Genomic DNA, 27,744 nt, shown 5'->3' with positions numbered 1-27,744 from the left:
ATATATATTTAAAAATATGAAAACCAACATGAAGATAGTTAGAGCAAGATGCAATCAAATCCATGCATGGGAAAATTGGCTTCTCAATATGCTTGGTGGTTAAAACAAAAAAAAAAAAAAGAATGCTTATTCGAAGATTAATTTTTAAGTTAAAAATTTATGTAGTTATCATTGTTGTTAAATCAAATATTTGAAATGTGAAATTATGTTTGTTTGTTTTTCTTCTCAATTTAATTTTTCAATTGACAATGGGTACGTGCTCATGGGCAACTCTATTATTCCTTTGGCAATAGGGAGAATTCAAAGATGGGAATTCATTTATTTATTTATTTTACAGTTTAAACTTTTTCGTTCCTTTATTTTCGTCTTTTAATAAGTTCTTTTCCATGCCCTTTTTCATTTTATTTTAGGTTGTATTTATACAAAGTTTGATTAATTTATTCAATAGTCGGACCATTTTCTAACCAACAAATATATATACATATCTATTAGTACAGTGACCAAAAGAGTCACTAATTATTAATTAATTAAACATTAAAACAAGCTAAAACAAACCATTTGGATAGAATATAAAGACCCTTCTTAAGTTCGATTAAAAATACATATCTTTTGAGATTTGGTTGAAAATACGTTTACTCTCTTGAAAAAAAATAATAGTGTTAATTATTAAATTAATTTTAAATGAAAATATAGGTTTATTGCTTTGTTATTTATTTGTTCACTTTACATTGTTAAGATAATTATATAAATTATTTAGGGAAAATTATTATACAATATTATTATTTGGTTAAACTATAATAATGTTATTAGAGTTATAGTGTAACACTATTACTTAGAACTAGAATATAAATAAAATTATATATATGTAATTTAGATTTTCTCAATACATTCTATATAACTTATACAGTTTTTTGTTATACAAAAATTTTCTTTTTCTAACATGGGATTGGAGTCACTTGATTAGTTGTTCATGTATTAACTTTTTTTGTTATTGCAATTTATTTGACACAATGACACGTCCGTCAATATACGTTCTTGTAACATCATTTATACGTCAACTATTTATATCGTATTTTGCCACATCATTCAACTTGTACCATGTTTGTTTATTTAAAATTAACTTTAATAATTAATAAAATTACTTATTCGATAGGTGAGCGCATTTGTTTATGAAACTTGGAGAAAGTCTTTGTATTTTCCTAGAATATTTAGATTGATTGACTTTGTGACGTGACTTTTGGAAATGGAGTTTTTAAAAGAGTAAAAATCTATTACCTAAACAATGTATTGCACTTGGAGTGCAATCCTAACATTCACATTATCAAAAACTTTGAATAATCTCTGAGTATTGAAAAATTATTCAACTTGGGTCTTTAGGAAATGCAATAACTAATTGTGAGATAGGGAATAATTTAATATAGCAAGTAGAATATAAAAAATAAATAATTGATGGCGATAACATACGCACATTTACTTTAATAAAGTTATTCAAATTTCGATGTCTTGTTATCAATTTAATTGTTGAGACAGTAAAAAATAAGAATAAATATTAAAAAATTAAAAATTTCGTAATTAAGAAAAAACTTTTTTACTTTCTCTCTTTTAATGAAAGGATCATCGATCCGATCCAATTTAAATTCACTTGACTATCATAGTAAATGCTCGTTTGATTGAAATATTAAAAGAAAATGGTAGTGTGTATAAATTAAAAGAATGTTAAAAACATGACCTTTTGGGTAAGCAAAAGTCAATTTTGACTAAGTTCGGACAACATTCGTCTGGATGGATGTTCCATTGGACCATGATTTGTTCCCTTTAAGATCAAAGCTTGTTTGGTTGGGTTTGAAATTGATGATATTGATAAAGGCAAAAAAAAAAATAAATACATTATTAAGCAATATCAACATCCATAAAACCTAAAAATTTAAAACTGTGAGACTAAAATGGATCCAATTTATTTATAATAATAATAATAATAATAATAATAATAATAATCTAATGATAGAAGAATTATTTCATATCAATTTCGACAATTAATGTCGTGAGCGGGACGAAGAAGGACTTAATTGCATAAACTTAAGTTTAGCGGTTAAATCCAAAGAGATCAAAAAGGGCAATTTGTTCATGGACTCTAATTTCTCAATTCTCACCAATTTAACAAAAAAAAATGGTGGATGAATGTCTCTCATTAATTTCTTTGTGGAATGTTGAAAGACCCAAAGCCAAAACCTTATGAAGATAGAAATATGAACACAAATATCTAGGGGCGTAAATGCCATTTGCCATAAATTTTGATGAAAATGGTTTTTTAAATTGCCAAAATGGCTTTGGGCATTGGTTGGTTTGGGTTGGTGACCGCAGGCAAAGACTATAATATGATTGAAATAAGCACGGGGGAATGTGAGGGGGCACTCGCTACCACCATCACCTAAGAAGCCACGTCACCAATCTTCGACTTGTTGCCACAAGTTGCCTGACTTCACGTGTGACCTGATAATTTAATGAAAATTTATTACTTGTGGGATTTGACTTCTCAAACACATGATAGCCCAAACTCCACGTGGCAACAAAGAGGAAAATAGTTGGCTTTGGTGGTGCTTCTTGTTTTTTTTATCATTTTTTGCTAAAAAAAATAAAAAGTACATTTGGAAAAATAATTTAATATTTATTGAGCTGATAATATTATGATTCTACTGATATTAATTACTTACATTATACAATGATGTGCGTTCTAATTATTTAACTATTTTAATTAATTTTCAGTTTTATTTTTACACGTCTCTTTGATGTCAAAGTATTTTTTGAAAAATCAAAAAAATAAATAATAAATAATGAAAGAAAGTAAGCAACAATAAGAAAGACTTTTATTTTTTTTACTTCTATTTTTGTTATATTTATACAATTATTATTTAAACGTGATTATTTATCCATCTATCTATTCATTTATATAGATGCATATGTGCTACCTTTGATAATATAAAAATCTACAAATAAAGTTACTGTATGTTTATTGATTATTTGACTAAATAACAATATTAAAATATAATTATGATTTTAAGAGACAAAAATAACAAGACCAGATTTTGGTGAGGTATTTTTTTATATATCATACCTCTTCCATTCCTTTGTTGCACAATTTTAAACGATATAATATCTAAAAAAATCTATAAATTATTTTAAAAAATTTAAATAAGTTTTTATATTTTTACTACGTGTAATCAAATTTTTATATTTTTATTGTAAGTTAAAAAAATTATTATATTTTTATTTTAAATTAAATAAATATTATGATTAATTTAATTAAAATATTATTTATCGTTTTATGTCACGTGTAGTTGACTTGACATACAAACATATCATAATTAATGATAACGTGATATACTAATTTGATATAATAATATAATCATATGACTTTTTTTATCTTTCACATTAACATTATTTCAACGTCATATGATTTGATTAATAATAATTAATTAATTATTTACATTTGTTTGATCTAAAATGATAATATAAAGATTTAATTAAATATAATAAAAAAATAAAAATTTATTTAAATTTTTATAAATAATTTAAAATTTTATTTAAATATTATATTATTTTTAATATAAAAAATATTTTATAAAAAAATAAATGGATGTAGTGCATTTTTATCTAAAGAAGCCTTTGAGATCAAGCCGAAAGCCATCTTTCATGTTCCCCTAAACATCAGGTGGCTGGTTTTGCGTTGGAAAAAGAGAGGTTACGTCGCTTCTTATGGCCTCGAGTTTTGGAAGGCGATTGTTGGAGTGACGGCCCTTACCGTTTCCCCCAATAAGCACATGACATGCTTTCATACTTGGGACTGCTATATTAATGTTCTCGCCTTGTGGGCTATCGTGCTTAGTTTTTGTCCTAGAGGTGTTCACATACCGGGTTATCCTTTTAGTTTCGTGGGTCCGGTTTTCATCATCAGTCGACTTTGGATATAGGCAGGGCTCGTCTAACTTATTTAATTAGCAAAATATTATAGATTTATTAATTTTATATAAAAAATAAATTATTAATTTTAAATAATAAAATAATTAGTTAAAAAGGACAAGTTGAGTAGAATTTGGATTTGACTTTTTGAAAAAAAAAGGATTGGTGGGATTGGCTTGGGTCCATGTACATCTCCATGATTCTTGTCTATTGTTTTCTCTTTCACCTTTTTTTTATCAAATTAATTTTAATTTATGATATTTCATATGTCTTTGTTAAAATCAAAATATCAAATTATAAAATGCTTATTTTGTTAAATTAAGCATCCAAAGAAATGAAGCAGCAGTCCAGTAGGATCATGAAGCCCGTAAACATTTATTTCTTATAGCTCCTTTTTTGCCCTTCCAAAGAAACAAAATTATCCACAACTATAGTTGATCTAAATGCCCTGTTAAATGCAACTATTATGCATTCAAATTGTTGAATTTTATTGCCAAAAGCTTAGATTAATAGTAGATAATTAACTTAATATGTGATAGATAATCATATTCTGGAATCACGTCAGAAATAAAATAGGTAATCGTAAAAAACTATAGAATTACAAAACGTGGAGGAGTTCAAATGGTGGTCAATATGGATGATCCCCTCACATATATATTGTCATAATTGTGTTTTGGTAGAAATTTAATGATCTTACATGGCACTGATCTTAAAATCATCAAAAGTGATTAGGTATTTGTACCTAGGGATAATCTATTTTACGTTTAAAAGAAGAGTAAACAACATTTTACACCAAGACGGAGTGTTTTGTAAAATCAATTCTGGATATTTTTATCCTTGTTATGTGTGAAAAAAATAAAGTACTGGCTCCTTCTAAAAAATAAAAATAATATTCACATTACAAGTTTATTTCTTTGAAAAATCTTTTTGTAATCGACTCAAAGGGTATCACATATTTTTCTCCATTTTTTTTGGTTACGAATATACTTTTTGTTTTGGTAACAAATTCATTATTATTTTGATAAATTACTTTCATTTTTCTATCAAAGATTTTTCATCTAATTTAAAAAGGTTGAGAGTTAGTTTATCAAACATATATATATAATATATATATATAATATATATCATATTTATTGATTAATTTGATTAGCTATAACTTATTTAAGAAATGAAATATTAATATTTCATAAATTCTTACATTAATAAAATATTAAAATTTCTATTAAAAAAAGTATTAAAATTATTAATTTATAATTTTGAAATTGAACCTTAAAATTAAAAAACGTAGAATCTTCAATCCTAATTAATGAATACTGAATCTTAAAATTTGTTGGATAGTCATTGTAATAGAATGCACACATTCTAAATTCTAAATCAATTAAAAAAAGTTACACACTTGAACATTTGATTTAATGGTAAATAAGTATATTATTATGATAAATGTATTAATTTATTTAATTATAAAAAAAAATAAAGAGTTGTTTTCTAAAAAGGAGTTGAAAAGTGTGGAAGAGGGTTTGCTTTGGCATTCCCAACACGCAATCACGTTAGGTTTGCCTCAACCTCAAGAAGTAGGATTTAACTAGTTGGAAGGCAACAAGGAGTGCTTGTTTGTTTGTTTCTAGGAAAAAGCAAACGATTTTGAAAGGCGGAATTTTGCCGTTACAAAAGTTGTCCTCTTGTGTTTGGATATGAGCATACAAGGCAACCCTTTAGGTTTTCCCCTTATTTTTGTCTGTTTATAATGTCAACATAGAATCGATGCATTGACTTTCTGAATTCTAAGATAACATAATTATTCTTTACATCGTTTTCAACCCTGTTTCTATTCAAAGTTCAATACGACACGAAAGAAATATGGGTTTTTCTTCGTCTGTCTTCACAGTTCATAGTAGAAAACTGACGATTGAGGAGGACGAGGACTGTCCAATACAGCGTGTTCATATGAAAATGACCATGAAAAATTGGGTCCGAAGAGAGAAGGGTGAAGGCAATTCTGGCGTATTGACTGATCAACACATGCCATCAAAGTGAAGAATTCATAGGAGAATAAAGAGTCTGACTTGGATTATCTATTCTATACGTTCAAAGTCAAGCAACATGTTTTTTAAGATGAGCATAACTTGAAGAAGACAAACAATTTTCTGATGCAAGGAAGAAGAACATACGATCCCTGCACAGCCATTCTTGACAAACAAAAGCGTGCTTAAACCAAATTTAGACTGAAAATATTACTTGCAGTCAATCTAACAATTTCTATGGTAGCAATAGTAAGTAAACACATGAGAAAGACAGAAATAGCTCAACCAGAAATGGACGGTATATCTATACGTAAAATTCCAGTCAAGAAGTTCGGTCTTCCATCTTTGTTTTAACTTTCGTGAAAAGGAAGTAATGGTAGGAAAATATATTTGTCATACATTTTATGTATTTTTATATCATTTAGAGAAATTAAATACATAAATTCCAGCCTTTCAAGCAGCCCTGGGTTTTGAATTCCATGCCATGAATCGGCTTCTACTACTAGTTTTCTTCGGGTGGAGCCAAGTTTGGGCAAAGACTTTTATTACAATTATTACTCAAAAATCCAGTCTGGTCCATGGACGCCTCTAATTCTGTTAATCTTAATGAGGAGAAACGGGCTTTCATGCACGATATGAAAAAGACAAGACAACCCTCCACTATCATGTTTGTATATAGATTCTTATCTTGATTCCAGCTTTCTGTTTTGCCTCCTTTCTTCCTTCAATAAACTTCTCTCTACTACCTTCCTTACTAACTGGGAGCTCCCGCTGCAACCAGTAAGTTCTGTAAACGTATAAGCAAGTCCATCTAATCCTGAACCATTCAGACATGACTTACCAACGACTTGAATTTCGCTCACTAACTGTCAAGCCAATCTCAAGGTTGAGTAGCAAGTAAAGAAGGGTTCGAATATCTTAATACTTGGGTGATATTTGATATTTTACAATGCAATATGATTGCATGTAATGTGATTGCAAGCAATGTGATTGGAGGAAAAATAATATTACAATATTTGATATACAAGTAAAGTAATGATTAAAATATGACGAAGATAACATTGCAATATTTTATTTACATGTACTTTGCTGAAAATATAATGTTAATTTGTAAAATTATCTTTATTTATTAAAATATAAATTTAATATACTTATATTTTTTTATTATTAATTTTTATATAATATCATCTCTTAAATATATTTTTAATGTCATATAATTTATTTTTATTTTTTATTGTAATCTTATATATTTTATTTTCATTTCTTTAATATAATTTCTTATATTATATATTTTATTTTAATTATAACATTACAAAATGCATTTAACAAAATAATAAAATTGAAGAGTAAAAATATCTTTAAAAATATTGCAGAATGTAATGTAATATAATTACATTAATTTTGGACTACAATCATATTACATATATAATTGCATTGCAATATTACATTACAATGATTTGTTGTAAGACAAATATTGTAATGTAATTTAATTGAACACATTGTAGGGAATGTGCTCGTACTTCTCTCATACCAAATGCTACCTTAGCTTGACTGGCCTTGATGTGTGAGCTTAATTGAGCTTTTAAATTTTATTAATTACATATATACAAATAAAATATCACATTATTCACATATTTACCAATTTATTCTACCTATGTAAATTTATAATTTACAGTTTTAATTTGCATTTCAAACTCCAACTCATTGCTCGAGCTTGGTCATGTTTGAACTTGTTGCTCAAGTTGATGATAATTAAATCAAATCGAGTTGAGTTCAAATCACAAACTCAACGAGCCAAATTTAAGTGAAAAAGAAAGCTTGATAGAGTTCGGGCTGAGCTTTGATCTTCATTTGTAGTCAAACCAAGCTCAACCTTTCCATTAGAATAACTTTGCTAGGCTTGCTCACACCCCAAGTCTCCGACACACCCTCTTTAATTTTCCTCATGTGCACCATTTGGTTCATAGACTAAGATTGCCTATACCTCCATTCTCAGCCCTCTATTCTTCATTCCATCACCCAAGTACAAACCTACCTTGTCTCCTTAACAGACTGCGGCAAAGAAGGGCTTTTAAGTCAATATAATTATTTTGTGGACAGTCATACTAGTAAAGAGGCAGTTCTCCTAAGGGATCTAATGTTCTGTTAGGCGATTAATAATGACTAGGTCCTATTCCTCATCTCCATATAAGAAATATGGCTATTAGAAGATTCCAACTGAAACCTAAATACTAAAAAATCATCTATATCAATAAGTCATTGGTTACAGTAAAGCAGCATGCCGCTGGCAGTCTACCACTATCACTGTGGCTAAATACTAAAATACCCAGACTCAGTGACGCAGATAAAGCACACTTAAAGCTATAAAAAGTTAACCTAAGCAAAAATCAAGCAATTAAGATACACTTCAAGCTCATTCAGATTTCAGATGACAGAGCATGTGTACAGAAATCCTTATAAATAAAATTTGCAGCAGCAGTGAGACATCTTGTGCTCATACAAATGCCACATATTTTGTGTTTCAAAATGTATAGCATAAAGAAATAAGCAATTAGATAAATTGATTTTAACAGAACTAATCTCTGGGTCTATCAAAAGCAGTGTTTTCAAGGAGTGCGCTCAGGCACTAAGGTAAGCACAAATCAACCAACTTGCCTCTACACCTTTGGCAGAGGCACCTTGATATAATTTAATAGGGGTGTTTTAATTCAACAGAAGCAGAGCTCTTTATAGAAGTAGAAAATAGCTTCCTCAATTCTAATTTTGCCTCTATAAAAGTACATTTCATGTTAAAAATGTTTCTTTGGTACATGATCTAATACAAGTAGAACATTTAAATTATCCATACATTTTATTCATAGATCATGATGCTCAAAATTCATTGCAAATAGCCATCCTTTCATCTGGTGGTGCTGTACAACCATACCTGATTATATCTAGTTCGATGATGCAGCCTGAACTGGCTCTGCAGTATCTTGTAAACCACAAACCATGTTTGCAGGAACAGCTACATCAATCATTTTTGGATATGGAAGATTCAAATCTGTAAAACATATACAGTTACATGACGCAACGATAGGTGTACAAAGAAAAAAGCGGCCTACAAAAAAGTAAAACAAAGGTTTGCTTACTTTCCATGATTTTCTCAAATGTTTCCTACAGAATAGTTAGAAATTGAAACAGTTAGAGATAAAGGGTATGAAATAATGACAAAATTATGTGTAAAGTGTAAATGGAAAAGATATGCATAAACGATATAATCGATAATTAAAAAAGAAAAAGGACAAAGAAAATTCAGATCCCAAACATGCTGCCAACACAAGAATCAGCCATTCCAATACCGTAAATGAGCTGCATTAAACTACGACTAACAAGCAGCTTTGTCCTGTAGAGACAGTTTGACTGTCCAGTGCCATTGGAGATTTAAGTACCAGACAAGATCATCCTCAAAACTTAAGAATGCACGCACATACACCCAAAGATTATAATTCTTCTTTAAACAAATCATATATCATACATATAATTTCTTACATAGAAGTACCTATAAAGAATGTCCATTTTTTATATCATACTGATAACATGCCTCAATTTCATCAAAGAAAAAAGGAGTTACTTCATTGATTTTTATCAGAAGGATATTTTTACAATGGCATTGAGAAATGTTGGACAGTTCAGGGAAAGGGAAAAAAAACTAATGTTGAGCTGTAAAAGGGTAAAACATAGTAAGGAAGGTTGTTGCAATAAGGTAATTAAATTTACGAGGTACTCTGATGAACTGGAATGATTTAACAAAAAGGCAAAGCCTTCTAGTTGCTCAAGAGGTTCAAAGCAAAGTGCTGAAATTATTAGAGTTGCATGGCCATTGCTATCGCAACAAGCAGCATATATGTTGTTCTTCGTGCTTTTCCCCCCCTCCCTCTTTTTCCCAAAAGAAAAAACTACTTCATGTCCTTTTATTTTTCCTTTTCAAATATGTCTTTATGGAATTTGTCCCAAGAAATTGGGGATATTTGTTTCTATTTGGTAGAGTTCAATGGATACATGCTCATTTGCTTCATTTTGACAGTTGACACACACTTGTCTAATGACATGTCAATCACATACATTTACTGGTAAAATCAAAATCTCAGGAGATAATTTAACTTTATAACTAAAAGCAGAAAGGATTATGGCATGTGTGGCCAAAAGAATCACCTCATCCCTTGTGAGTCTTGGATTATAGAGCTTCTCCTCTCCCACAGTACTAACCTGGATAAAACAAAATCTGACATAAGTGCTGTTTCAATAAAGAACATAGACTAAAAAAAAGAACTAACAATGGTTCATACAGTGAATCCCTTGTAATCATGAGCAGGATAGACTAATGTATCCTCTGGCAATGTAAAAATCTGGAGAAAGGAAAAAGAATAAGCATCAGCATCCAAGCTGTTTATTATGCATCAAAAGCATAATTCTCAGTTCTTTAATTTGACATCCTTGCCTGTGAATGCACTGACTCATATAGTTGACGCGAACTTCCACCCTGCAAGTACATTAATGAGATCAAGAAAAAATCCTTGGTAAAATGGTGAGCTAATCTTGTATTATGAAACAAAAGCTTTTCATGGTTCTTTTATTATGAAACAAAACTTGACAAAGAAACAACAACAATAATGACAATAAAATTGGAAAATGCTAGGATGCTAGACCTGGAAATCAGTTCTCCCACATCCACGTATCAATAAGGCATCCCCAGTGAATGCCATCCTTGGTTGGGGTTGATCAGAGCCTGTAACATAAGTAACACAACCCAATGTATGGCCAGGAGTAGCCCGGACCTGCCAAAAAAAGTGGCAAATATATATGAACAGTTTGAAGTCAATACATGATGAACTTGTTATACCCATTGCTCATTTCCTGTCCTACTAGAAGATTAGGAAATGAAACCCACTGCAGCAAGTAGTGTGTGGCCTTTGTGCTGCCTGTATGTCATGGGTGAAGCTAGGATTTCAACTTTGGACGAACGAAATAAAAATAATATATATTTGACATAATTAAAAGATGAGTAAAAAATAAACCTTCTTCATATAAATATACAAAAGTAAATGTCAAATTCAAATTAAAAAAAGTAAGGAAATTGCATAAAAAAAGTGTAAATTTCTTTTGATAAGTAAAAAAAACATCTAATTTTTTTTAAACATTATAATTCATATAGCATATAAAGAATTAAAGTCTAACTAATAATTTTGTTTAAAAATATAACATAATTGCAAAATTTTTAAAACACTAACAGGGTCATGAGAGATAAAAGAAGAAAAAAGAAAAGGAAAGTTGCATCTAGAATTGATTTGGTATTCAAGATATAAAGCAACTAAAATTTCCTGAATTAATGTGTTTTCTTAGAAATATATAGTCAATTATTAATTTATTAATTGACAAGGTAAATTCATAATTTAAGGTCTTAAAAATCAAGTTTAACTAGTTGTTGACTTTTATTTTATAAAATTTTAGAGTAATTGCAGTACTGTGATATAAAAGTAATACATATATAAGAAGAAAGTGAACGAAAATCGAATTAGTAATTAGATTTAGAACTCAAAGTACAAAAGGTGAGATTTGTGAAGGGGTGGGCATGTTATAAATTTTTGGAGGGGCCAAAATGGAATTTTTTTCTACTTAGTTAAAAAAATCTGGAATAGTTAGAATCTCAATTGCTGTATATTATCTTTTTGTGTTGTACAAAGTCACTACCATTGTCATTCTTCCCAATCCTATTCATTTCATAAACCTAAATTACTAGTACTATTTAACTTTAACAAAAAAAATTACCAATAGCTCACAGCATATATACCTCAATTGTAGTTTCAACATAAAAAGAAAAGGTTGAAGAGTCAGGGAAGGAACTTCCCAAAGAAAAGGTCAATTTAATATTGCAGTTCACAAGTACCTTGTCTATAAAGTAGAATTTATTTTAAAGAACACCTAAGTATTTGACTCAATAATAAATGTGTGTATCCGCCATTAAAAAGTTAGGTTCGAACCATTTTCCCCAAATCAAAAGAATTATCTTTTTCCATTGTTATCCCTTTTTATCCTTCTTACCTAAAGAAATAAGATATATCTATATATTTATTAAGAATAGCAAAAGCATTTATATTAAATAGTTTATAATGAGAAATTCACTAATAATATTCCTGTTCCAATCTGCCAGTGATTATAACAATACATTTAATTAATATCTAATAGCAGCATACCTCCAGAAACAGATCACCAAAGTAGATTTTATCACCAGCTTCAACCAAAATATCAGCTTTTGAATTGCTTGCTTTTGAAATGATAGATTTCATACCAGGTACCTTAGTCTAATACAACATTGATTCACGCACGTAAACAAGAAATCAGAAAATTCACATCTAAATAATATAGCATAAAATCAGCAAGTTATGTTGAAAAAATGTTCCAAACCTTAAGGAGTCCCGTTCCTGTTACATGGTCAGCATGAACATGCGTGTTCATGGCATAAATTAGTTTCAATCCCAGCTCTTTAACAAGGTGTAGGTCCCTCTCCACTGTCTTGTCAACAGGGTCGATCAACTGCCAAAATTTTGGGATGTTTTATTTTGGGTATTCATGACATAATACTAACTTACAGTAGTGTTTTTGTTTTGAGTTTTTAAAAAAAAAATGAGAGAGAAGAAGTAACTAACGACAGCAGGCTTGCGAGGGTGAGATACATCGGCGAGCAAGTAAGTGTAGGTAGAGGACTCCTTCTCGAATAGCTGACGAAACAAAAGCCCCCTCCTTGTCATCGATGAATCGCACAACGTGGTGTAAGAGCAAGTCTTGGATGCACTGCTGAATACATGGGTTTGGAATTTGATTCCAGGTTTTGGGAAGGAGAGTGTGGTTTTAGTGAGGGTTTGCGGAGACAAATTCCACCCATTTAAAGGCGATGACTTGACGAGCCATAATATAAGCGTATTGATTCGTAGCATGTTTCTGGAGCTCTCTCTGTTCCTCTGACCTCTGTCACAACGGCAAACGTCTATTTTATAAATGCTGTCAATGAGGCATATACACACCTAGTCCTACGATCATTGGGTACTCCCCCTTTATTAGTAGGTCATCGAATTATGATCCGTATGAAATTAATAAGCTAGTGCACTAGTGGTTGATGACAATCGTAACAGTGGATTACAGTAATCTAGGATATTTCCTTTTATCATAATATTATGACCGATTTCATCAAGAAAACGAAACCTAAAGACGGTGGAAACCCAAGACCTTTGATTTCTGGAGCGGGGGTGAAGCGGGAGCCTGGGCGTGCTAAAGTACTTAAGATGACCCAATGAGTACTCCATCAAAGAATATGGGCCTCTCCATTACGAAACCAGCATATCCATGTGGATAAGAGTCTCGGATAATACCAGCTCTTGCTCTGCTGGATTGGCAGACATAGGCAAGTAGATAAAAGGAGCCCAGCTCAACTACACTTGGACTCCGAGTTAGTATTTCTTGTATGGTGGCGTATGGTGCCTTTAATACCAACATTCCTTGTACCAAATGCGGCCTATATGTTATTAAGATGGTCATATGCGATGCAAAGCGTTGATTTGGATCGGCCCCTTTTGAATGAAGAAGAAAGGGAGGGATTTACTTGAAGCCTTCCGCAAAACCTTCCTCACTCTCCAGAACCCTACTCCCCGCCAGGCACTCTCTCTTACCCTTTTACCACCTTAAATCAATGCATTTTTACACGCGTAATCTGATTTTTTTTTCATTTTTTTCTGTTTTAATTTGTAGATAAAGATGGATGCATCATCAGAGCGTTACTGTTACAACCCCATATTGCGTTGGAATCCTCAGGTGGAAGATTACTTCATCAAAGCCTATGGGTCTCTTCATTTTGCTCAAATCTCCAAAGCTTTAACGTATGATTCTTTCTCATCGACAAAAGCTTTAAGCAGCTTACTTTGTATTTGGCTTCTTTCATTTTAGCTTAAGCTAGTCTCCTTCTTTCTTTTGGGCTTTTGAAAGAAAAGCAAATTAAAAATAGCATAATGCATAATTTTACCTTTTTATCTATGGTTTATAGTTTTGGTCCCGTTTGATTGATAATTTTGCTATTTGCATTTGCCTATTGGCTTTGTGTTTACTATTCACTTCTTAATCTTTGTTATTTTGCTTTCTATTCATTTTTTCAGAAAAAGCAAAAACTAAATAGCAAAAGCATCAACCAAACGGAATCTTAGTAATCTGCACATTTCTAATCAAGATACCTATTGCTTTTGCCTCTTGCTATTTGCTTTTGCTCTTTTTAACCGTTTTTGAATGGCAAAATCTTATAGCAAAAACTAAGTAGTAAACGCAACAAAAGCAGAGTCCATGTTTATCATGGTATCTTCATTCATTCTTATTATGCCATTATTCGTTTTCGATTAGGCGTCCATCTTGCTACTCTTGTATTCGAGTGAATACTCTCAAGACGTCAAGTGATGCTGTCATTGAGAAACTTCAGGAAATCATGAGAAAGTCAGGGTCTGATAATGATGTTGAAGACATAAATTTCGAAGAAATTAAAGCAAATAAAAGTATTGATTTGGATATGGCTGAGAAGCAATCGTGCTTACAAAATGGGTCCATCTCTAAGTGTCAGATACCAGGCTTAGAATATGTTGTATTTGTCAAGGGTTCTGGACCACATACAATTGACTATGGTTATGCGCCTGATAAACCTCCGAAGGAGGTACTTGTTAGTAGGAAATGTGCTGAAGCAGTTCTTCGAGGTGCTCAGGTACAGCATGTTTCTTCTATATGCATAATTTAATAGCAGTTCATTTTTTATTGATTTTACGTGTGACTTAAATTTTGAAATGATGGGTTTCTTTGTATTATGTATGAAGATCCTGCAATTGCTTCTTTATATATTAGTTAAATTTGAGGTTTATCTTTTCCCTGTATAAGTTATGAACAATATTTCTTAACGATTCCGGAGGCCTTTATAAAAGATTGTGTTGTTAGTGCTCTTTGTTGACTCGAAATTCATCCTCTGTTTTCTGATGTTGGTTTATCTTTAGGTATATGTTCCTGGTGTAATGGCCTGCAGTGCTCATGTTGAGGGAGGGGATGCAGTTGCAGTTTCAGTTGCTGTGGAGCAGCCTGCTCCTGATGGTGGATGGGGACTTGGTATAACACGTGGGACTGTTCTGCAGGGACTGCAGACAGGTAAGTAGTATATGCGTTGCTCATTTGTAAGTCATCATTCTTTAATATTAATGCTTTACCATTTTGATCATTTGGTCTTTATTGATTCGGGGGTACTAGATTTAGGATTTACAAACTATGATTAGCAACTTATTTTCTGATTGAAGTTTTGTCATGAAAATTTATAGCCTTTCTTATTAGAAAGATTAATTAAGCATCTATTAGTATTTGTGTTACATGGATTCGGCATTCTTGAGCACCATAGCTGTGTTGACTTAAAATGATACGGATTCATGTGCAGAATACGCATCTGATATGGCAGTGGTTATTCACACTCAGCGCTTTTGCATAAGCAGAAAATAAAAGAACTTAATCCACAAATTGACCAAGAAAAGGATAACCAGAAGGCATAGTGACAGATAGCATGAGAGGAAGTATAAGAGGAATTATTCTGGGAAGAGAGAGAGAGTGAGAGAAAGAGGATCAAGAAAAGGAGGAAGAAAAGAACAGTAATAAGGAAATGAAATTGTTATAAAGAAGAGAAGGAAGATTAAGAGACAAGAAGAAGATTCTAGATAGACATATGACAGATGAGTGCACATGGTTGGCTTTTGTGGCTTTTGCCTTTTAATTGGATTTTAGGTTTTTGTTAAAAAGGAAAAAAACACAATTTAAGCCCATATATCATTGTTATTATGTCATCATAAGCCCCTTTAAAAATGAAAGAACAAAAGAATATCAGCTTAACATTGATTTTGGGGCAAGATAAGCCCAATTTGCTTTTACTTTTCTCATACTAGGTCCCTATAAACACAAGGTTGTTTTGAGTCAAATTGATTTTTTAAATTTTCTAAATTATACAAGTAGCATTACTATATTCAATACAAATTTATAGAAGGATCCCGTATCCATGTCTTATTTTTGAACACTGTTTAGCTGAATCTGCGATTTCGAACATTTTAACAAAGACTAGTCTCATACATGGACAAATACCCATATTGGATACTCATGGCCAAGTCCATGTAACATAGATTAGAATGGAATGTATATAAATTTCAAATGAACTTTGTTATATATTCAGTTAAAACTCCACTGTTTTTGATGTAACTCAAAAGAAGGTCAACATGTTGATGCCACAAATTTCAGGTGTTGTAGGAAAAACAAAGAGATTTAGATTTTAAAACTGGTTGCAAGGAATAATTATGGTACCGGCTTGTTATTGTTACTTTATTTCAGCCTTTAATTTCACCAACTGTGTTGGTTTCAATTGACTTGTGGCACCAAACTCAATCAGTGGCTTTATTATTGTATACATTTATGAGTTGCTTGTAACTAGTATTCTATGTCTATACTTTAAGAAGAATGACATTTTCACTTCCCTAATTGTAATAAAACACACATTTGTTTTCTGAATAGGAGTAGTAGTTTTATGTGTTCAGAAACAAAACTTATTCCCTTTATTTTGATAGTTATATTGAATCTGAAGACCAAGTACTCTGTTTAAACATCACTATCACCTTATATTACAGTTCTTGTATTCATTGTTTGTGTTTGATGCTCATATTTTCTGCTGCTGCAACATTGTTAAAAATTCTTGGATTTAATAGATTATTTTACATTGTAGATCCTTATTACTTTGAACGAAATGGATTATACATTGGTCAAGGAACAACAATGTTGTCAAGAGCTCGGATCTTTCGTGCTTCTCAAGGAATTGCTGTTGATATGAATAATCAAGTATTTAAGTTGCCTTCCTTTCATGGTATAAGTCATGCGTTATCTTGAACATGTAGAAATTTGGCAATTGATTTATGGTTTAAGTTCTGGATGCTGTTTTCTGAAAGTTTGAATTGCTCTAAGTACTTTTCTTTTGTTTTTACAGATGTGCTTGAGGGGGAAATATTTCTTCAAAACCTGCCAAGCATTGTCGCTGCTCATGCTCTTGGTATCTATCCTATACCATTTTTATTTTGCTTATTTACAATTTTTCATTTAGGATTTTTTGTCTTTAAGCTATGCCCTGCTATGTAAGTACATGGTAGTTTCTTTTAAGTTTCTCAATTCTTTTAAGGTGTAAAATCTCTTCAATAGAGAACTATTATGGAGCACTTTGTACATGATCTGGAACTTGGAAATTAATCATTGATGAGTATTATGATGGATGTTTTAGTGATAATGAAGTTGAATTGAAAGCTATGAGTTGAGGGGGAGGGAGGGAGACTCTTGTCTTTGTTGTTCATGAGCATGCCAAGCTATTGTAGAGGTTTGAATTTCTGACCTTGGCCTTGGAACCATGGCTTTAACAAATTAGTGGGTACCAATTCTGGTGGGCTATATTGGGTGAGGGAGCCACATTCCTATGCTTGGAATGGAAGTATTAATGTGGAAATTGACTCGTTACCAGCTGAACTTATTTTGTTTTAACTGGCCACTGCAGGAACATCTTTTGTTAAAAAACATTGTTTCAAGTGTCTTGAAATTTGAATTGTCTTTATTGGATTTGAGCATTTTTATTTTGTTTATTTTTTATATCTAGTATCATAAATGTTTTCCTGATTTATTTGTCCATAAACTAAGACTACTGAAGGTTTCAAGTCTTCCCAAAATGATACTGCTTTACTCATATCATAGATCAAGAAGACAGTGGAATTTTTCTGATTGGAAAAGCAAAAGTTTATGCTACTTGGATGGACAAGAAAGGACTATTGATAACGTATACTCTAAAGATGGCTTCCTTATTGGGTCCTAGATTTTGCAATGAGGAGTTCGTGAAGTAACCTAAATATTATGTGTAGATTGATAGGTTGTTATGCGAGGATAGCATTTGAATTTTGGTGCTTGTCTGACCAGCTATTATGACATAAAATATTTGAAAGATAAAAGTGTAGATATTGAAGGGAGTCACACCTCATTACTCTTTTTGACTCTTCAATGGTGATTGTTGACAGCTGCTACCATAGCTATTCTTGCTTCATTTTAAGTGTTAGTTGCCTTTTTTTTTTTTTTGCTAAAATGTGGTTGTTAAAGGTGGTAGATTTATTACTTGGAAAATGGAAGATCTGTCTCTTTCTTTTCTCTCTTTTCTGTCCAGAAAAAGATTTAAGTGTTTATCTTTTTTTGTCTCTCATATTCTTTTGCTTTTAGTTTTCTGTGCATGTATGCTTTAAATTGTGAAATCTATGCATGACGTGGTCCTTGTGTATGTGCTTTTTTTTATTGTTTTAGATCCTCAGAAAGGTGAGCGAATACTAGACATGTGTGCAGCTCCAGGAGGGAAGACAACTGCAATTGCTATCCTTATGAAGGATGAAGGGGAAGTCATTGCTGCAGATAGATCTCATAATAAGGTACACATTTAAAGCTAAATGAAATAGTAGGTTATCATCGACTTTTACATGTGACTTGTATATTTTCCAGGTTTGCTTCATTAATTTTCTGTTGATGTTGTAAACACGTGACTGAGGCTGGTTTTTTTTGCAAAAGGAAGTTGTTGCAGAAACTTTATGCTTCTGTTGGGTTTCATTAGTGTAAAACAATAGTTAATACACCTTGTGCACAATAGCTTGAGTACCTATGCTATTAACATCATTGCATTACTTATATCACCTAAGCATGTTACCTTGTGCTTGCCTTTCTGAGACTTAAAGCTAAGAATCAATCATTAAGGTAAAAAGCCATTGTTTTTTGAGGAATGGCTTAATTTTTTTGCTTGGTGTCGCAGCTCTTAATTTTCAAAACGCATATTGTTTATAGGGGTGCAAAAAACCCTGCATCCGATGGTTTTTGTCCCATTTCAGCCTGATAGGGGTGGGATTTTTTGTTTGAAAATCAGGGGTTGGGTTGGGTTTTACATTTGAAAAGTTGTAGTGTGGCATATAAAAATAATGTGTTTTATATTTTTTGTTTAATATTATATTCAGAAATGTGTATTATTTCAATAATTTATTATTTGACACTAATTGGAGACATTAATTCAATAATAAAATGTAATTAAGATGTTATTTTGTATTAAAAAATAAATTATTTCATGAAATATTACTAAGATAAAATTATAAACATGAATTTTGTTTAAGGTCAGGTTAGGTGTAGATGACATACTTTTCTCAAATCGTGGTTGGGTATCAAAATCATAACCTGAGGTCGCCTCGTTGCTATCCTTAATTGTTTATGCTTTTTATTGAGGGGCTTGAAAGTCATATTAGGTGAATGGACCACTTAGCTCCTGGAAGACATGATAGACACTAATGGATGGTCCGCGTTGGTCTAGCGTGGCCTCCTTATGTCAGTAATTATAGAGAGAAGTGAGAGCTTATCTTTCTTAGAAAAAAAAGGAGTTTTGTGCAAAATGTATGCTTGGTAAAGAGAGAAGAAGGGTACCTTATTTATAGTTGAGGATGGTGCCTCCATGGTTGATGGGGACTCAAAGTAGGCGTAAGAGACCCATCTTATGTCAGAAAGTGCTGGTTTACGTACAGAAAGACTGCTTTGATGTGAAAAATGTGTTAGATAATTCCCTTTTGTTAACGGGTGTTGTGCTTGGCCCACAAGGTCTGTACTATTAGGGTTGTCCAAACAATTGAGAAAACAAAAAATTGATTTGAACCGTAGTGTTCAATTTGGTTGGAATCAGGTTTTTATTATATTCGGTTCAAATTCTAAGCATAACTATTCGATTTGGTTCGGTTTTCAATTCATTAGGTGAAAATCAAAAATAAATAATAACAATCGAATTGAATTGCATTTTTTATTAATTTTTACATTTCTCTTTATTTTTGGTAAAATAAAAATATTATTTTATTTCTAGATTTTACTAAATAAATTTAAATTTCAAAACAAGGAATTGAATCTAAGTCAGTTTAGGTTTTTGGTGTATTCAGTTTGGAATCTGGAAAACCAGAATATCGCAAGTTAATTGAAATTTTTGTTTAGAAATCAAGATGTATACAGCTCTACTTACCGTGGCCAGTTCAATGGTCGGTCAAGGCCATGTGAATCAAGGGGCTCAATATTGGGCTTGACCCCGCACTATATGGCTATTATGTTCTACTGCCATAGTACTTGACCCATAAACCTTCGAACCGGCCATAGTGTGGACCTTGGGGCCAAGCGCAAGACTTGTAATTGAAGGGGAATTGTTTTCCACATTGTCACATCAAACCAACATTTATGTACTCGAACCAGTACTTTCTAACATAAGACAGGTCCCTTGAACCTTATTTGTGTCCTTTGTGCATCAAGGGGGCTCCAACCCTTAGCTATAAATAAGGTACTGTTCTTCTCTTTTCACTAAGTACAGATTGTGCATAACACTTCTTTCTTTGTGGAGATAAGCTTTCACTTCTCTCTACATTATTGAATTAACCATTGGAGGTCTTGTTTCATGTTCCACATCAACCTCTATGAGGTATAATCTGCTTTGGCTTGTTGGCCTCACAATTTTGTCCCACAAAAAGCATCTCACAGGTTGAAAGTGACATGAACTCTTAAATCTCTAATATCACTCTAGTATACAGCTGATGTGGGATTCATGACTCTCCTCTTAAACCATGACTTCCTCCCTTGGCTCCCCTATAGGAACTTCTCTTCGATGTTATATGTCTTTACTTGCTAGGAGCATATCTCTTCGACGTGGGATTCACATGGTTCCATGCTTGAACTGTGACATCTTCCCTCACTTCAACAAGGCCCACTATCTTTAGTGGCACATTATTAGTAACCCTAGAGTCTATTTTGATACCAACTGTCACGGTTCACACCAACCCCTGTGAGGAATTGTCTGTTTTGGCCCATTGCCTTATGGTTGTCCCATAAAAGGTGCCTCACAGGTTGAAGGTGGTGTGAACCCTTAAATGCCTAGTATCATTCTAGTACACAGCCGATGTAGAATTCATGGCTTCCCTCTAGGACCATGACATCCTCCTTTGGCTCCCCTCAAGGAGCTTCTCTTCGATGTGGGATTTATGGCTTGACCCGCTGGGAGCATATCTCTTCGATGTGAGATTCATGTGATTCCATGCTAGGACCGTGACACCCTGTCAAACAAACATTGGCCTTCATTCTGGTGGTAGTCTTCCAAGAGCCAGCCAGTCAACTCACCTGCCATTTGAGTTTCAATCCCCTCAAGAGAAAATTATAAACACAGATAATAAGGGTCCTTTGAATGGTCCTTTTTTTAATTTCACTTAAGCATATGATATACTGAGTTTCCATATTCCTAATAATTGACAATTCTCATATGAGAATATTTGGCTTAGGAAGTATAAATTACACTACATACAAAATGCACAGCTTCTCTATTTCTTATTTGTTGATTGCTGTGAAAAATTTTCAACTTTAATATACTGTCAGGATGATGTCAGTTATATTTGATTCTGGAAATTATGGTTTCTTTATTTTGAGAACTCCAATTTCTTTTTTAATAGGTTATGGATATTCAGAAATTGGCTGCTGAGGTGGGTTTGACTTGTATTACAACTTACAAACTAGATGCTCTCAAAGCTGTTTGTAAAAGAAATCGGTCAAGTGATATGACCACTTTGTGCTGTAACAAGGATAATAATGATGTAGTGATTCAAAGTTCTGACTTGAGGCCTCTTGAGAATGGGGGTTCATCTACTACCACTGTAGGATTGAATGCTGATACAAATTGCAAGGAGAATGGTAGGTAAAATCTGTCAATGCACATGAGAACATGTTTGTTTGCATTTTTTTGGTGGGGGTAGGTGGGGGAAATGATATGTAGTTTCTAAATATAATATTTAAAGAATAGAGTATTCTTGAGATAATCAGTTTCAGTTAAGGACTGCCAAGCTCAATTTAAGTCAATTCATCTAGTATCTCCTATCCATGTTAACACTTTTTATTTGTCCTCTTATTATATAAAAGGCTGTACAAGTCTTGGGGTTTGTGCATGAGGAGATTCTCTTCTTTGCCTGTGATCCAGGTCAAAAACTAAACCACTTATTTGATTATCTTATCTGATTGTTGCTTTCTTTTCTGTTTGATTCTTAATAATTATGATTTTCAGTTCTCTATGTCAATCTCTGCACCACTTTACTGATATTTTGAGTGCAATGAATTTAATGTTTGAGATCTAGAAATGAAGTTTGTGGCAATAAATCCTTTATTAGCAATAGTCATTAGTTGCCCAAGTATTGATGACTCTGGTATTATTATAATTTCAAGTTTTCTATAGTAAACAAATAGTAAATTTTCAACTCAAGATTTTTTTGCATCAATGTGGAATGTGATTGCAATATTTGCCTTCACATGCATTGTATTCTTACATTTATGATTATATGAAATTGTTAGGGATGTCAACGGATAGGGTACCCGTTAATTTCGAGATACCCGAATCCTAATCCTATTAAAAATCAAATACCTGAACCCTATTAACTACCTGAATAATTTGAAAATTACTACCCTAACCCTAACCCTAATTCATTCCCATTACCCTATAATTACCTTAACTCGTATAAATACCCGATTAAACAAAAAATTATTAAAATCTTCTTCATGGGTACCCAATTACCCAATTAACTTTTCTAATCTCATAACTTTTTTTTAGATTTATATGTTATAAGTTTATATAAACAAAGGTATATATACTGTAATTAATAATTTTATGAGTTATAATTTTAGCAATGTTAATACAAAATAAAAAGTAAATATATTTATATTTAAAGTATATATATATATATATAAACACACACGCATACATAAAAAATATTTTAATATATAAAATAGTAATTATATTCCTTATAAATTAACACAATATATAAACTATATATATTAAAAGACATTACAAGTTAATTAATAATAATAGTTTCATGAATTAATTTAATTAATTATAAGGATTTGTTCTTAATTTCGTGAAATTAAAAAAAACATTTAGGTTTCAAAACCATTCTAATTTCAAAAGCTTTCTTTAAGTATATATATTATAAGATTATATAAATAATGGTATATATATATTATAATTAATAATTTATAAGTCATAATTTTTGTAATGTTAATACGAAATAAAAAGTAAATATATTTATATTAAAAGTATATATATATAATAGTAATTATATTTCTTTATAATATGATATAATATTCAAATTATTGAAATATAATTAACAATCTAATAATTTTTTAATTTAAATATATTAATGTCATCATATTAATAATTAGAGTAATCATACTTTTCAATATTTGTTAGTTTTTAACAAAAAAAATTGCTTGTGAAGTTGGTAAAAATTGTAAATTTTTAATTTAATTATTAAAATAATAATAAAATATTTATAAATAGTAATCGGGTTCGGGTAAAGGGTACCCAAGGGGTACCTGAACTCGATTCGGATAGTGAAATCACTACCTGAACCTTACCCAAAACCGTTTATGGATTACCCTAACCCGGTGTAACCAGGTCGGGTACTCTCAAGTACCCTATAATAGGGTACCCGTTGACATCCCTAGAAATTGTTCGAAAAGATAATGAAATCAAACATGCAAGACTTCTCTCTTGGTACTAAATCATGAACTAGAGTTTTTTTTATATCATTTTATGTTCTGAATCTGACATCCTCATTATTTAATGCTTCCTCAACCATTTTCGTTTTGCATGAGTAAAATGCCTAGAGTTACATATTTGTCCTCATTCTCAATATTTTAGTTAGCAATGAAAAAGCGAATGAGAGAACTTACATTAGCAAAGCTGACATCAGGAAGAACATGCGAAGAATGAGGAATGGTCCTGGGAGAAATCAAAGCCTAGGTGGTAGGGTTGAGAATTCAAAAGGCTTCCTTCCTAACAGCTTTGATCGGGTTCTTCTTGATGCTCCTTGTTCGGCTCTTGGTTTGAGACCTAGACTTTTTGCTGGAGAGGTAGGACAATTTTGTTAATGCTGGTCACAAATGGACACTTTGTTCTTGTTCCTGGTTATATTGCTGCTTGTATATTTTGTCTATTTGTATGCATAGAATCTGTAGAGAGTGATGAAATCTATGTCCTTGCTGAACTGAACAAATTATTTATCCTTGTTTTAGCTGGCCTGGACCATTGACAAGACAGCTGTTGCAAAACACACACACAACATGAAACATACAAGTTATATATGGATACAGTTGTTTCCTTTCTAGGGGATTGATTAACGTGAACTATGTTAGGATTGGCATGTTGCGAGTTAGTTTGTTCTTAGGCGTAGGAACTTTCTTCCATTTCTTCTGTTTTCAAGTTATGGAGCATGCCATTTAAATATTTTGCATCTTTCAATTTATCTTTTAACCTTTAAAGCAGATTGCTATTATATTCATATTGCCTAGTTTTAACCCAAGATATTCATACAGATGAACTTTACTCCAAAATTATTTTCCTGCAGAAAATAACTAGTAAACATTAGTTTCTTCAGTTTGATAAATTAAGTCTATGGCACTTGTTTCATCCTTATACAAAGATTTTTGGCTTCTGATTTGTTGTTGCTACATGTTGCCCCTGTTTGTATTTTCATTAATTTATTTTTTGGGGGTGATTTAGGGTAAATAAACATACAAGCAACCCTCAAGGTGAGATATGCAAGTTAAAAAGGGAGATGATGGTAGCAGATAATGCAATGAAGTGTATTCCATGAGAGAAAGTTAAAGAGCAAGTTCAATGATTTTGCATGTTTTCAGTTTTCTACTTTGTCTGTTTAATTAAAATAGTCTGTTTAATTTATTTTAATTTTATAGAAAGAAATGAAAAACTTTTTCCTAAATCGTTTTGTGTGTGTGTTTTTTTTTGTATACAGGAAACAATAGAGACGTTAAGAAATCATGGGAAATATCAAAGGAGAATGTTTGATCAGGCTGTTCAATTAGTACGCCCTGGTGGAGTCCTTGTGTACTCAACGTTAGTTTGCTTTCTTTTCTCAATTTTATACTTATTTGTATAGATTATTAATCTGTATTCTTCTCATAGTTGGTACTCATGCCTGGTGTGCCACATAATACATTTCTGATTGGGTTTTTTGTGTGTGTGTGTGTACATGCATTAGAACATTTTGCAGAATGCTGACAATATTAGTAGTAAGTTTAAAATTTTGAGGTAATCTGCTTTTACTGGTTCCTGAATATTATCTAGGATATGGATGGTCAAGTTGAGTACATAACTGCTAAGTTTAGGTGCTTTTATTGAGATTTGTACCTTTTGTGCCTGATGTGCTCTTCTTTTTTGTATATGCGTGCAAATGTGGAATGCATGCCTTAGGTAAGTCACTTTGAATTTTATTTCTTCATTTCTTTAAAAAATTGAACTATTCAATCTGAAAGAGAAAAGAGTGATACATGTGTTTTTACGAGACTTAAGAAGGTTTAGTATTATCCATTTAAATATTTTTGTTGCGGATGCAAGCTAAAGAAATTAAGTAATAGGGTTTAATGTTGACTTTAGTTAATTATGATAATGACTGCCTTCCGAAATCCTAGTGCCTTTATGTGCTTTATGCCTTTTGATCACTGTGATCTAGGATCTAAATGATATAATTAGAATTGTCAAATCAAAGTGCCATTATATTTTGCTTATTTTTTGTTTATTGTGTAAGTAATGACAATGGTTAAGCTAATCTTTTCATGTTTTCCTACGTTGATTCTTTCACATATTGTTAGATGTACAATTAATCCTGGTGAGAATGAAGCATTGGTCAGATATGCGTTGGATACGTATAAGTTCCTCTCTTTAGCACCACAGGTTAGATGCTATAAGTTTAACCTTACAAACGTACAAACACATGCACATTAATTTTATGTTTTACTTTTTCATTGATTTATCATTAGCTGGGAAAACTCCAGAGCTGCTTGAGTTACATTTGAATTGTGTTTAAAAGATTTACAATTGCATTACAACAATCATATTATAAAAAATTTGGTATAAATCATGGTTTTATTTTATTTTTTTATGTGGGAGTGCCAGTTGGTAATGAAATTGGTAATAATCTGTTTGATTAAAGGTTTTAATTTAGCTTTCTTATTATACTTTCCAGCACCCAAGAATTGGAGGACCTGGTCTTGTTGGTAGTTGCCAATTTCCTGATGGATATATTGAGTAAGTGTTTCAATCCAATTGCTTGCCATTTTGTACCCCTCTCCAACAATTGAACTGATATATTTGTCCATATATAAAGTCCATTATAAGTGGCTGCCTTGTGGAAACATTGGATCATTGATCAGAGTGCTTCTGCTGAAGTGTCTGAATTTCTTGTTAAAGTTTCTTCTGATAAACAGTCATTTAATTTTGTTTATGGAAGATGCTGTTGCTGAATTTGGTTTTAGACTTGCAGCATTTTATCTGTCTTCATTGTCTTTTTATATATATATATATTTTGGAGAAAGGGGATTTGAATCCTATTCTTTTTGAGAGAGAGATCATGCACCAACCAATGAGCTAAATGGTGGGTGCCTGTCTTCATTGTCTTTGCTGATGGTCCCTTGAATGGTCTGTTTCCTGGTTGGTGCTTGAGTTTCTAAATCTATGCTTGTGATTTTCCATTTATTTCCTGCATAAGAGAGAAATAGGCAGCTCATGTATCTTGTGGTCTAATTTTGGATTAAGCATGAATATTGTAGGCTAGAAATGAAGATCAGGAATGTATCAAAGATGGTCGGGAATGTGGCATCTGGTTGTGATTGGGTGTAGAAATTCATCTACCAACCCTTTTATTGTCACTGAATCTAGAATAGGATTTAGGAGGGTATACTTGATATTCTATTTCCTGTTTGTTTCACAAGCATAATGAGGAATCTTTTGTTGTATCATCCTTTTTGTTTTTTTGTTGATTGTCCTTTTTCCTAATCAACAATTACTTTGGTGGTGCTGACGTTAACAGAGAGTGGCTAAGACCTGGAGAGGAGGAGTTGGTTCAGAGGTTTGATCCCTCGTCTCCACTTGATACAATAGGGTTCTTCATAGCCAAGTTTGTTGTAGGCCCCAAAGAAACCTGACTTGCCAGTTTGCAACTAGGAGCTTAGGTGTAAGACCATTGAACGAATTATAGTGTTCTGTGGCTTCTATTTTATTGGTGTTGTAGTATTCTTCTGTGCAGAGAGCAATTTGCTGTCGAGAGATGAAGAAAAGCATGGTCCGAGCACTCTGTTTACCAAATTAGATATGTGGTTCAAATTATTGTATCAGTTCTGTTTGCTGTGTAGAAATGATGGGATGAATTTATTTTTCATGAAGAAAACTATCAAAATCCAGGGAATTTCCTGTTTTGACTCGAGCACAAGGAAAGAGGTTTATTGACAATGTGGCATCATGTTTCAACTCTTAGCTTGATTAGCAACTTGTCCGGTCCTTGGACATCTCTCATATAAAGCAATATTCTCCGTTGTTTGCAATTAAATTAATGGTGCAATTTGAGGCTTTAATTTTAAGTTATTATCGGCTTAGATTAACGACGCACAATAACACATCCCGCTTACATAAATACATAGTAATATAATTACTTATTTAATTGTATTAAGAAATTACGCATTTTATTCATAATCTGTCGAAAATATTATATTTGTTTTTTTTTATCCTTATATCTTTTTAACTATTTAGCTTCCAAAAGTACAAGGCAAATGA

At 31.9% G+C, this 27,744-nt stretch overlaps 2 protein-coding genes across 6 annotated transcripts; one reads left to right on the top strand and one right to left on the bottom strand.

Annotated features, from left to right (window-relative positions):
• Positions 1-8,610: 8,610 nt before the first annotated feature.
• LOC18612233 (persulfide dioxygenase ETHE1 homolog, mitochondrial-like) lies at positions 8,611-13,222 on the bottom strand. Of its 2 annotated transcripts, XM_018127848.2 has the most exons (9): positions 12,665-13,222; positions 12,423-12,551; positions 12,212-12,319; positions 10,667-10,795; positions 10,459-10,500; positions 10,307-10,366; positions 10,173-10,226; positions 9,110-9,134; positions 8,611-9,021 (listed from the first exon to the last, which is right to left on the bottom strand). In XM_018127848.2, the coding sequence occupies exons 1-9, from the start codon at positions 12,950-12,952 to the stop codon at positions 8,915-8,917; spliced, it is 942 nt and encodes a 313-aa protein (XP_017983337.1). In that variant the 5' UTR covers positions 12,953-13,222; the 3' UTR covers positions 8,611-8,914. The 2 variants fall into 2 exon arrangements, with proteins under 2 accessions (XP_017983337.1, XP_007048978.1); XM_007048916.3 differs by lacking the exon at positions 12,212-12,319.
• A 150-nt stretch (positions 13,223-13,372) lies between these two features.
• Positions 13,373-27,423, top strand: LOC18612232 (NOL1/NOP2/sun family protein). 4 transcript variants are annotated; one of them, XR_016027002.1, is made up of 13 exons: positions 13,373-13,667; positions 13,761-13,888; positions 14,400-14,751; positions 15,035-15,182; positions 16,786-16,923; positions 17,044-17,106; positions 18,387-18,508; positions 21,584-21,821; positions 23,818-24,029; positions 24,192-24,246; positions 24,932-25,032; positions 25,788-25,869; positions 26,162-26,221. XR_016027002.1 is itself a non-coding variant. In XM_088807117.1 (13 exons), the coding sequence occupies exons 1-13, from the start codon at positions 13,590-13,592 to the stop codon at positions 27,117-27,119; spliced, it is 1,800 nt and encodes a 599-aa protein (XP_088663243.1). In that variant the 5' UTR covers positions 13,373-13,589; the 3' UTR covers positions 27,120-27,423. The 4 variants fall into 4 exon arrangements, 3 of the variants coding, with proteins under 3 accessions (XP_088663243.1, XP_007048973.3, XP_017983330.2); XM_088807117.1 differs by lacking the exon at positions 24,192-24,246 and adding an exon at positions 27,005-27,423 and having other exon boundaries at positions 18,426-18,508; positions 26,162-26,223; XM_007048911.3 differs by lacking the exon at positions 24,192-24,246 and adding an exon at positions 27,005-27,423 and having other exon boundaries at positions 26,162-26,223.
• The last annotated feature ends 321 nt before the right edge of the window (positions 27,424-27,744 follow it).

Source organism: Theobroma cacao, chromosome 1 (assembly GCF_053813885.1).
Source record: "Theobroma cacao isolate CCN51 chromosome 1, ASM5381388v1, whole genome shotgun sequence".
NCBI lineage: Eukaryota > Viridiplantae > Streptophyta > Magnoliopsida > Malvales > Malvaceae > Theobroma > Theobroma cacao.
The sequence above is the reverse complement of the archived record's forward strand: the minus strand, read 5'-3'. Positions and strand labels throughout refer to the sequence as shown.